This window comes from Trachymyrmex cornetzi, unplaced genomic scaffold (assembly GCF_001594075.2).
Source record: "Trachymyrmex cornetzi isolate Tcor2-1 unplaced genomic scaffold, Tcor1.1 scaffold223, whole genome shotgun sequence".
Lineage (NCBI taxonomy): Eukaryota > Metazoa > Arthropoda > Insecta > Hymenoptera > Formicidae > Trachymyrmex > Trachymyrmex cornetzi.
The window spans coordinates 153,945-166,914 of record NW_017296881.1 but is presented as its reverse complement, the minus strand read 5'-3'; the positions used below and the strand labels follow the sequence as shown (position 1 = coordinate 166,914).

The window sequence follows — 12,970 nt, the reverse complement described above, 5'->3', positions numbered from 1 at the left end:
CTAACTTTTTTGCTTCAAGTAATTTCCAATTTATTTTTACCTTGTAATCATCGGAAGATAATAATACCAGTTATGTATATGATTCGGAGTAATTTCCCTTAAAAAAAGAGATCGAAACAATGCTCTAACAAAATTTTCTTCTAATTTTATCAAGGATATTATATCGTTAGAAATAATGTCAAAAGAATCTTTTCTTCTCAATATTTAAAAACTTGAATCTATAAAAAGAATTCATAACGCGCATGATTAATTACAAGGCTAATCAAAGCACCCTCACGAGTACCTTCACGTTGTTTCCTGCGAAGCATCATAAAAATACACCTGGTGTAATCTGCAAAGATAACATCGACTCAGGTAGGACTCTTTCGAGGGGGAGCGTGATATGCCATCGAGAGATCCAATCTCCGCTATATTACATTGGTTATGACGGATTCCTGGCGTAATTCACCGACTGTAAGAACAGCTCGCGCCCCAACCCTGTTTTGCGCGCGACATACACACGCATATACATATATATACACATTCATGAAGGGGGAAGCTCCATAGGGATCGAGCACGAGATAATTCAAGATGGAGTCAGGGAGTCAGGCGCAGCGCATCTGGCGGCATCGCTATTATTCCAAGTATATGCACTCCACCGTTTAACCTCCTCCACGTATCTCCACGGCATTTTGAATGGCAAAACTTCAACAAAAGTCTACCCTCTACCTGAGCTTCTTCCTAGCGCACGCATCAACGAATTTCAACGGCCGCGAAAGCGAGGGATTTAATTCCGGTCCTAAACAGAGCGCGTCCAGAATTACGGCGCCGCAGAATTAGGAGCTATTAACTAGACCAGCGACTTTTTGTGGGAATTTTTAATGTAGAATTGTTTGGTGATGCTGCAAACACAGCTGCTTGTCTTAACATTCAAATAAACGGATTTATTGCTTTCTATATCAATGCAACACTGCGAATCAGTCATTTTGCATTAAATCTTCTGTTTTACAATTTACAAAGTTGTGAGCAACTTTTCTCACAAGACAAAACATAAATACTAGATTAAAGAATCTTATAGAAATCTTTTCGATAGGTTCTAATATCCGGATATAATATAGGTTTGATGCTTTATATTAACTCTCTTGGCGGAGCTGATGCTGTAACTCAGTTATTGACGCTGAATCTATAAGATCTATTTAATTTATGTTAATATAAAAGATACTAATTAATTTTAATTAAAGTAAAATAATTTGTATAAAAAGAAATAAATACTAAGTATGTATTTAAATAAGAATAATCCAAATTTGCAAATGTATCATAAAGAAAATTGAATTGTTTTACATTTTTGACAAAGATATTTATAATTGGCTTCAATAGATCCATCATCAACTCTAGAGGGTTGAAAAATTGTTAATTAATCACTTTGCATCAATTATCTATTTTACAATTCATAAAACTGTGAGCAATTTTTATGATTAGTAATACAAATATTACATATACTAAAAAAAAAACATTCAGTGTTATATACACTATTTGATGTACGATCAAAGTCTCGGAACATAACCCTGTCGTAAGTAAAGGAATACCTGTATGTACTGGACTAGAAAATTTTAGATATCTTTTTGAATTTACTGGAATTTATAGTTAACGTATTAATTTGTCAAATAATTGCCAGCAGTAACGTTAATAATTAATTTCTATCCACCCATGGTTTGTTTGTGCCAATACAAACATAAAATATGATAAGATTTCCCTATGCACAACTCCGTAAGGGGTGTGAGGAAGCTATCTTCCTTCTCACCTTCGTTCAAAGGTAATTCTCGCAAAGTGATATTCGCAGTGGCGGGGATGATGACGCAACCCCCTGTCGCTTCGTAGCGGTGACGTTCAACCCCCGAACGTTAGGAACGAACCACTCCTTTCGTCAGATCCGCCCTTTGCCGAGGGTAGGGAAGCTCTCGGCCAATGAGAAACGTTTTCCATATAGCAGCATCAAAGCTGTTCACTATCGGTGTTGGCATCAAAAAGTCTCGACTAAGGTGACTCTCAGTCACATTTCACCCCGGTGTTAGTCCTTAACGTGCCACCACAGCCAGAAAGTGATGTCGTAAAACACGGAAGGACTAGCCGTCCGAAAAGTCCGGCTTTGAGAAAAAATCTCATTGTGTGCATGGTGCCATTGGTTTTGTCTCTCACTCAAGCCTCTTCGATGACTATTGTGTAGTGACGATCACGAAGGATGCAGAATCAAGAGTCACAGATGCCACATATGTCAGTTCCACCGCCAAAGATGCCGGCTTCTTCAAGTAAATACCTCTCAATTTTATGTTTATTTAACATCGTCGAAAGCTTAAGTATATTTTTTGATATTTTATTCTAAAAATTTTAACATGTTTCTCCTGCATAGAATATATTCGCCGCGTACTAAACTTTCCATTCAGACTATTTAATAATTTTTTTCTTGTTACTTTTTTTTATTGATAGACTCTCAATTATTTTATGATTGTGTTACTCTGAAGAGAATTTATCTTACGTCTTATATTACACACATAAGTAAATTATATTTAATAAAATTTGTTTAATAATAATATCAGACTTACTTAAATCAATTTTTTAATGAAATTTATACATACATATAACAATTTCTGCAATTATTTTTATACAGATTCACATGCGTTTTACAAATGTTTGTATCTTTAGTATAAACAATTGTCGAAATGAAAAATAAAACACTTTTAAATTTAGCGTATTATTTTTCATTAATGCTCTGAGTATACAATTTTTTTTATTTCGAGCTTTCCATTAGATAAATTGTTTCTTTGAGTATCATCTATATTAAGAAAAAACTGATGACTAACGTACATATTTATAACTTCTTTTCTTCTTGTTTAAAAGAAATTTTTTTCTCTTATATTATTTATGATGCTTTTTTATTATAATGTCAATCATAGACTGTGAATTATGTTTACTTTGTTTAACGCTACAAAAAATGCGAATGTAGAGAGTATTTAAAACTAAAATTTAAAGGGATAAACAGAATCGCATAAATGCGCAATCGTAGAATCATAACGTTGTATCTAATTTAATAATTTTTTGTTTTTGTTTTTTCACCCTTATCACACTTTACGACTTTGAGGCGCCATCTAATAAGCTGCAAGCTTTTGAAACTGACTCTAGTATTTATTAATTACTTGTATATAAACTGGTTGTATTTATACAGTAACAGTTAACAAAAAATTATATTATCATCTTGCATTAATATATAAATATATTATTTATCGTTAGGTAAATATTTAAATTAAATTTTCGGTGAAAAAATTTCACCGGTGAGATAAATGTTTCCAAAGATTGCAACAGCAGAAAATTGCTTTTATTCAGCGAGTAAAATGCTAGAAAAATGTTGGCAGAAGATTTGATCAGAAATATCAGTAGACTAGCATCAATAATTGCGGTCGCATTCTGTTTCTGTTCTGTCAGCAGAACTTTCATAAGCAGATTGGTGACAGAAATCGAATTGTATCTGCGCGTGGAGCAATGTATCTGACGATAGATTAGCAGCAGAAATTGAGGCTGCGGTCCACTTAGCGCTTCAAACGCTACAGAGCACTGATATGACTGATCCATTTGATGCTTCAGCACGCTCCCAGCAACTCTGATTACGTCATCAATAAGTCATCGTTTTTGCTCCCACTTCGCTTCAACTGCCTCACCTTGGGAGGTGGGTAGGCTGGAACGTTCACGTAGTAATTGTAGCATTCGAAATAGTAATGGACCAATCGGAGCGTAGCGTTTGGAGCGTAACGTTCAGAGCATTTGGAAGAAGCAAGTGGACCGCAGCCTAAGTAGTAGAAAGCGAGTAGTAGAAACCGAAATGTAAATGCTGCTTGGTCTGTATCACCAATCTGCTAGCAATAAACATATCAATAGGTTTCGTCATATTTCTAGCAACAGTTTGTCGATATTATCAGATTAATGGACCAATCGGAGCGTAGCGTTTGGAGCGTAACGTTCAGAGCATTTGGAAGAAGCAAGTGTACCGCAGCCTAAGTAGTAGAAAGCGAGTAGTAGAAACCGAAATGTAAATGCTGCTTGGTCTATATCACCAATCTGCTAGCAATAAACATATCAATAGGCTTCGTCATATTTCTAGCAACAGTTTGTCGATATTATCAGAATTACGTTGACCAGATCAGTGTTTGGCTGCAGAAACGCAATGTGTACATTGTTGCAAGACGCCAACATTTTAAACTTTAAATAATATCTACATTAAGCAAGCGACAATGTGAATAAATAAATCTGAATAAATAAGTAATAAATAAGTACAAACGAGAACTATATTTTGTCTTTTTTTATGATTTTCTCCAAAATGAAGCAAAAACAAGCATATCTCTAAAAAACTTTTTCTTAGTTTATCAATCCCTGAAGTTTGGCCATTTAAATTTGGGACATCCTGTATATTTTTTATTTTATGTACATTTTCTGAAAACATAGAAAATTGTTTTTATGTTATATTAGTTTTTCTCTTGCTTTACAATTTAATTACCTTCTTCTGTTTTATTTCTTTTCTAGCATCTATTAGTGACGACAGTGATTTTATACGATTTTACCTGAATTCCAAATCACCTGAACTTCGAGTTTAGCACATTTATTGCCTTTAGTGCAGAGAAAAAATTTTGAGTCGCCTATTATAGCCGGTATAGTCGATTCTTATATTTAAGATCGTTTTAAGTACAATCTTAAGATGTTACGAACCAATCGTAGAGCTGTATAGTATTTCAAAATATTTAAGATATCCTTGAAATAAGAATGGACTATTAATACCGGTCTATAATTTATAACTTTACTTTATAAAAACAAGGTTGCAATCGACGGACGTAGAAACACAATAATAAAGCTGACAATGCACGCATTTCCATGACATATACCTGTTGTAATCTGTCGAAGTTATCGATCGTGGCATACCTATTACAATTCTCATGGTTTCTGCCATGGCATGCTAATTTCATCTCGTGTGAAATAACAAACATGTGGCCTTTAAATGTAGCGAACCACCGTGCATTTAAAACGATTCATCCCTGAGCGTAGGTCATCCATGAGAAAATAACGACAGATGGTTCAAAACGATGCATCGAGAACGAATCACCGTGGTGGTCGACTAGCAGGTTGACGCGGATAGTTGAACACAGCGTCATTTGGTCTCCAATCAGTGTAATACATCGGGCTAATTAAAATATAGTTATACAAATCTATTTGAAAATTATGTGTGACTTTATTCGTATCTGTTTCTACAATGATTTTTCTATAATATGATAATTATAAATAGAAAGATAAATTTATAGGATATTTAAATTAACATCTTATTTTTTAACTTATTTTTCACGCAAATAATTTGTAATATATTGTTTTAAGACGTATGTAATGATAATGACGACAAATTGATGATAAGATAAAATTAATTGGATTCTTAGAATTATGAAGCGTTGTCCGGGAAAAATTCGATTTTATCTCTCGAAATTTTTGGGATAAGTCTATCTTTACAAATGCAGATAAGGTATTTTCGCGTCTGAAGCGAGCAGATGACAGACAGATATTGCTCTAGATTGGTTATATATGAATATACACTGATAGCAAACGGCTCTAAAACACATGTCACTACATTCCCAAGCTCGTTTACCGCGTAATGCCACCTGATGGCGCGTGAAATGATAGAACGATGGGAAACAAGTCATTTAACATTACAAAAAATTATGCGTAACTATATCCGTATATGTGTATCTGTTTCTATCATTTGCGATGATTTTTCCTTAATATAATTATTTAATTATGGTAAACAGATGTACAGGGTATTCGCCATGTATATCGAGACCAAAATTATATAATGTGTTAATAAGATTAAGTAGGTTCATATAAACTTATGCCCGAAAATGCTAAATTAAAGAATTATAAATTTCTAAAAAAATTAAAAACTAATAAAATTAAAGATTTACTAGCAGAATGCATTTATTACTATCTTTGTAATACAGAAGAAATATTAAAAATATTAAAAAAAATTTTTAGTTCGATGAATGGAAATCTCCATTCTTTCAGAATCAAGCATTTTTTTGAACATTTATTATAACTATTATAACTAATATTATTAATATTATTATAGTTAACAATAAATGTTTGAAAATTTTTCCTTCTGAAAGAATTCAGGTTTCCATTCGTCGAACTAATGACTAATAGAACTTTTTAAAATATTTCTACTATACGAAAAATAGTAAAAAAATGCGTTCTATTCTAAATCTTTGAAAGTTTATAATTTTTTAATTGTCGGGCATAAATTTATATGAATTTTTCCGCACTTCGTATATACTCTTCATTTAACATCTTTCCTTTTTATTTCTTAATATATACAAATAAATAATTTAATATGTTATTGTAAGCTATATGAACATATAATAATAAATTAATGATAGACAAAATTCTTTATAGGTATCTCTTTTTCAAAATTATAAAAAATTCTTTTTAACATATTAACATTTTATGAACGAAATGTTAAGATGTTAAAAAGTTTAATAGATATGTAATCACAACGCACATAAATAATGACTTTCGAAAGAGATTTTATTCCCGCCGACACATGCAAATATATTATAAAGTAAAATTCATAGAAGACCAATATAGAAAAAGTTTGACGGCAGGACGGTTATTTTTTGCCGATAAAATTCGTTCGAGCAGTGAGGCGACGCGACAATAATGCGTCGTCGCCGAGCACAAAACGAGTCACGTGCGTTTTACGGACTGGAGACTCGGTCTATCAGTCCCCTTGCAATTAGATGAAGTTCGTAATTTCGTACAGCGAAAGTTTGGCTGGAGGACATATTTTTCGCCGCGTTTCTCCCCCTTCCTTCCCTCTCTCTCTCACCTTTCTCTTGTTTTCGTTCACCCTTTGCATGCGAATGTGCACCGATGGGGATGCGCGCAACACAAACTTTTCCCTTAATTTCGTGATCACGACACATAGTAGCAACTTTCGGTTTTTGGGGAGAGACGGAGAAAACGCCAGCCGAAATAAAGACTGCTACTAGCCGTTGAATTACATATCCGGCTATATATTCGCAGAACCCAGGCTCTGTTCCCCTTCGCCACCGAATTTCAGATATCGGATGTTCCACGTGTCGATTTCCACTGAAGTTTACAATTCTGACGTAACGCGACATTCGGGACCGTTTTCGTCGGTGGCCACGGCTCAAATGAAATAATTGATATGGGGGAGCACGTGCTCGCGCTTTAGAGCGATACTTACCGTCTTCGTGTTCGTACGGCAAACGTACGATTTTACATTCCCCTCTTTTCTCTAGCCACACCTCCGGACTAATGACAGTATTTTTCTCATATATGCGCGATTGAAAACGCGCGCTTGCGCGCATTCACGCGCCTCATCAAATATTCACGTGATTTTTACAGCAACCCCCCGTAAAGGGGCTTTCTCTCCTCCCCTAAGCTTTGTCTCCTTCTTCCTCTCTTCCCTCTCGCTTACTTCGGCGAAGAGGACACGGAGGAAGAGTCCGTTCGCAATGGTTACTATAAATATCGCATGAATATTTGACGCGACGCGTGAAATATTCACAGAAGGAAGATGATCGTCACCCGGGCGGAATACAGCCGCGTATTCCTCGATTCCTCGACGATGAAAAATTCAATCGCGAGTGACTCGGGAGCCGACTGCAAATTTCATGCGACCACGTGACGGCGAAGTAGGTATGCAGAAACGCGTTGCGTGATTCCGACGCGCGCCCGCGATCGTGGACACGCGTGCACGCGCGCGAGTCCTGGAGTTTCCCTCCTGGGAAGGGAGAGAAAAGGTGGACATTCCTCATCGCGCGAGGCCGGCAAGGGCTGAGGGGGCCCAGCCCTGTCATTCCGGCCGCAACCCGTCTGCTTTCCGCTTCAACATATGCACCACATTTTGCGCATTACTGTAACTCCTCGTTAATGATTTACCTCCAGGAACACCGAGGCCTTTTCTTTCGATCACATACGCTGCCAAGAAGGGGGAGCGCCTTTTAACCGTGAATATTATAAAGAAAAGAACGGCTCGCGTGTGCGTGAGACTGCGGGAAACTTCTCGATTTATCGCTATTACCGACAATCGAAGTATGTAAGAAATGGTAGACACGTGTAATATAGGCTGTAACTCGAGGCTTGGTAGTGAATACAAAGTTCTGTGTATCACATTGGACAGCTAACACCTAGTAAATTTATGGTAAAATGTGATGATAATAGGCATATTTGCTATAAGATATTGGGTATGGGAATAAGTTTCCGCCCTTTTTAAATGAAAAAGATGTATTTATTTAAACAAAACAATACAAAGTAAGTTCATTCAAGTATGCTCCATCAGAAACGACAACTTTCCCCCACCTTTCAGGTAATAAACAGATTCCTCGAAGGAAGAATCTCGTTCTTTCCAAGCGATCCATTTATCAAGCCATTTTTTGATATCTTCATAAGAATTGGACCGGAACAAATGGAAATCTGAAGGAGCAATGTCCGGTGAATACGGCGGGTGGGGCAGAATTTTCCACTTCACTCCTTCCAAGTATTTCTTGACCGGTTTTGCAACGTGTGACATAGCGTTGTCACGTAGAATCAGCTTATCGTGCCTATTGTCCCATTCCTATTGTTTTTGTTTCAAAGCTTAGTTCAAACAAATCGCTTCGAACGAATATCAACTACTGGGCTCAAAAGCTTGAACACACACCTTTCAAATACATGTATTGCCGTTTTATCAAACACCCAAGCAGTGCTACTAATGACATCTCTCTAATGGGCGGAAACTTATTCCCTAATAATGTACAGTGTACAGCAAGGACCCGAACCGAAAGATTTTTTTGGTTGTAATGTAGACGGCCTATTAGACATACAAAAAATTTAAGCAGTAAAACGTAAGCAGTAAGCGAATTGAGCAATCATAATAGAGACCGTAAGATAATAACGTAGAGCAAATCTAAAGCTCGATCTACAATTGTGTGAACGTAGTCGTAAGTGGTTTAAGTTACATGAATTGACCACGCTTACGTAAAATGGGTTTAAAACGTTGATTTGCTTAAAGCTTATGTCTTACTACTTAAGTTTTTTGTGTGCCATAGCGTCGTCAGGTAGAATGCACCAATCAACAGGTTGTTGTACGGTAGTTACCGCGCGCGCGCATTCGACACTGGCGATTTAAGATATTAAACGAGTTCTGGGCGTGTTGTTCTTGCACTGGCCACCATCGCGATTATAATAACGACAGAGATAAAGAAACCGACGGGAGAGATCGGAGGTCCGATATCGAGCAAAGTGTCGTGTTTCTGGCTGCTCACTTAGGCTATGCAGCAGCCACATCCGGCCTATTCAGGCCCATTCACAATCTCGTCGGTCTCAATGGCGTAGGCGGAGCTCAGGACAAGGAGTTGGTACCCTCATTACAAACGCGCGCACCCCCAACTTCCCCTCCCGTTATCCCGCGCGCCCAAGGGCCAAGGGTTTACATGCGCGACGTGTGCGTGTGTCTGCGCACATTGTGCCACGTTCCCTCCTGCGTGAACCATTGGTGACAAATCGATCCATTCACATCCAAAATGTCATTCAACGGGCTCGTGTTGTCGCTCGTAAACGGGTTTCGACCAAAATACCGGCATTTTCCGAGATTAACGCGCCCTTTCCATAGATTGTAAACGACAATGGCATGCTTACTCACTGGCCGGCAACGACTCCTTCGTTGAACGCGATGAAGTTGACGCGAAGCCTGTATCGGATTGATTGACGAGGGAATGATGAAGTGTCTCTTCACGTCAGCGCGTTCCTTCGACAGACTACCGAAGTCGCTACCTTGCGAAAATGTCGCGTCAATCAAGAGGATCAAATTAGGCTAACATTTCTTTAAAGGGATAGCTACATGTTGGAATATGCAATAATATGGAGAAACAAGTTGTTCGCACTCACTTCGTACATTTTTCAGATCTTTCTAATTGCTAGAAAAGTCAATAAAATAATTTCATTAAATTTAATTTTGGAAAAAATTAACTTTGCACGTAGGTGAAATTATTTTATTTTACTGTCATTTTATGGAATGTTTTTTTCCATTTCAGGCCGCATTCTTTATGATATACCTTGTAAAGTATGTCGGGATCACTCTTCGGGAAAGCATTATGGTATATTTGCTTGCGACGGATGTGCCGGCTTTTTCAAGCGATCGATTAGACGGAATCGTCAATACGTGTGCAAGGCAAAATCCGAGGGGGGTTGTATGGTGGACAAGACGCATCGGAATCAATGTCGTGCCTGCCGATTGGCAAAATGCATTCAGGCCGGCATGAACAAAGATGGTAATTGAGGCGTCCTAGCTATCCACACTTCCATTCATGCATTTTCAAAATATTTTTTTAGTAAATCTCTTCTGAATACATTTTAGCTATTATAGTTCTAACTTGTATTATCGTTCACTTTCCTCTGTTTGCTAATGTACTACAAGTCATTACTAAACGAGAAACCATATCGCTTTTTTTTATAGCTGTGCAACACGAACGAGGCCCACGGAACTCGACTCTTCGTAGGCAAATGGCTCTATATTTTAAGGAACCTGAAATTATGAATAGCATGGTAGCATCGGCACCAACGGCTTTAGATCTTGTTTTGCCTAAAGCGCCGTCGGAACCACGCGTCTCCATGCCTGGACCATCGCCCCATCCCTCCCTTCCGCATCCGGCGTATTGCAATGCGTTGACAGTATCAAAAGTACGTCTGCATCTAATATATATTAATATCTAATATAGTGTGTTAATTTTGCTTAATTTTTCTAAATGTTCTTTTGTAGAATTTATATATCGCATAGGTACTCTAGGAAAAGTAACATAAAATATATAAAATTATTCGAGAGAAAAAAGAAAATTACGTATTTTAAAATTGATAAAAATTGACAATATATTAAATATAGTAGAAAAATGTAAATTTGTATCACTTTTCTTATGGGAGTGCGATATATCTTCTAGATATTTTTTATAAAATCTAGACAAATTTTTTTGTAAGATCTAAATACTTTTGCAAGATATAAACGTTTCCGTAGACTCGAGGAAAGTTAAAAAATGTATTTTTAACAGCGACGAAACATTGAGGGCATTATCTATTTTAGATGCCATCGAATATCCCGAATCTGCAGTTGCCGTTTATACCCTCGATCAATCCTGAGTCTATATGCGAGCAGGCCGCGAGATTACTCTTTCTGAACGTGCACTGGGCGCGAGATTTGGTGTCGGGAACGAATCTCGTAATGGAGGATCAGCTGACGTTGCTCGAGTCTTCCTGGCGCGAGCTCTTTCTGTTAGCCGCCGCGCAAATGATACCAACCTTGGACCCCACACCTTTACTACCGTTGAATCTTCAGAGTATCGGGCTTGCGATCGAAGTGAACCGTTTCCGGGAGACTCTGGCCGGCTTCCACGCAATGAACCTAGATCAACACGAATTTGCTTGTATCAGAGCGATAGTGCTCTTCAAGGCCGGTCTGGATAATGAACCGGTATCCAGCAGTAGGAGTACAAGCAGTAATTCACCTAGTCCCGGAAGTAGGCTGAGGGATGCTGTTTGCGTCGCCCGGCTGATGGACAGCGCCCAATTAGCTTTAGGACAACGGCTCAGCGGGGCCTCTTATGGAACCCTCAGACTCAATAAGCTACTGTTGTTACTGCCTACCCTACGCTCCGTATCTGCACATGCTATTGAGGAACTTTTCTTCAGGACAACTATCGGCGTGATTCCGATCGAAAGGATTATCTGCGATGTGTACAAGGCGTCCTAACATAACGGATCCGTCCTGACAAAGCAATATGAAAATTGAGGAAAACACTTATTTATTATATTTTTATTCTGGCCCATTAAGATTTTTTAAATGTTCAATATCAACGTATTTTATTTATATGAGAGAGAAAGAGAAACTTTTTAAATATATATATAATTAGAAATTATCTTTGTTTTATTTTTTTCATTGGTCTAAAAGGAAGGGTGTAAAAAATTTTATTTTAATTTTATTAATATATTAGTACATAAAATTGCATCTGCAACAAATGCAATTTATGTACTAATATTCTACAATTTTACTGGAAAATTTTAGTATATTCAATTTTTATTTATTGCGAATTCGATTGGCCACAGTATGTAGGTAGTGCATATTGATGCACATTAAAAGCATCTATATTAACATTAACATAAAACCATATATATAAATGATTTTAACTTGTTCAATGTATAGCTCAAATTATTACACTTGTTTGGTTAAATATATATTTAACATTTAATTGGTCAAAATTCATATTTTACACACACACACACACACACACACACACACACACACACACACGGTGCTTTTTTTCCATTTATGTATTATTTCATTATAAGATAACAAGCCTTAATCTGCAGTGTATTGTGTATCCAATTACACCTGTATATTAGTGCATCCAATCGAATTCGATGCTAAAAAAGAGAAAGATACATCAATTAGGATACATAATTGAAAAAAATATAGTTTATGTGAAATATTAGTTTATGCGAGAATAGGATGATCATAATAGATTTAAGTTTTATTAAGAAATACAGAGACAGCATAAATTACGTTTTCCTTTGGAGTTGTGCAAAAAAGTTAGTTTTAAAAAATTTATTTAAAATGTTTTAAGAATAAAATACTTCGATGAAAAGAATCTACTGAAAACTAAAGAAAATATACAAACGCGTGTAAATACAAGTGTAAAAATGATACATCTTCGTTACATTTTAATTATCTAATCAAGATAACTAAGGAAACTATAGCATATCTTATTGAGATGCACATGTCAAAAACATAATTATGTATATAAATAGGATTTCAACATATGTAAATAAAATGTTATACATCTACAATCTTTATTTCTTTCTTCACATTTCCTGATATTTTTACGCACATCCTAAGGTTCGTCTTAAGGTCCATTACAAA

The 12,970-nt window shown here is 36.6% G+C and overlaps 1 protein-coding gene across 1 annotated transcript; it reads left to right on the top strand.

The window, feature by feature from the left end:
• The first annotated feature begins 2,180 nt into the window (after positions 1-2,180).
• tll (nuclear receptor subfamily 2 group E member tailless) lies at positions 2,181-11,869 on the top strand. Its single transcript, XM_018506090.1, has 4 exons — positions 2,181-2,285; positions 10,098-10,334; positions 10,520-10,743; positions 11,138-11,869. Exons 1-4 carry the CDS (start codon positions 2,219-2,221, stop codon positions 11,801-11,803), a joined length of 1,194 nt encoding a protein of 397 aa, XP_018361592.1. The 5' UTR covers positions 2,181-2,218; the 3' UTR covers positions 11,804-11,869.
• The last annotated feature ends 1,101 nt before the right edge of the window (positions 11,870-12,970 follow it).

Coding starts and splice junctions, on each gene's coding strand:
- tll (XM_018506090.1), top strand. CDS start 2,219: ATGCAGAATCAAGAGTCACAGATGCCACATATGTCAGTTCCACCGCCA. Junction 10,335..10,519: donor GGCCGGCATGAACAAAGATG/GTAATTGAGGCG, acceptor TTTTTTTTATAG/CTGTGCAACACGAACGAGGC. Junction 10,744..11,137: donor ATGCGTTGACAGTATCAAAA/GTACGTCTGCAT, acceptor TATCTATTTTAG/ATGCCATCGAATATCCCGAA.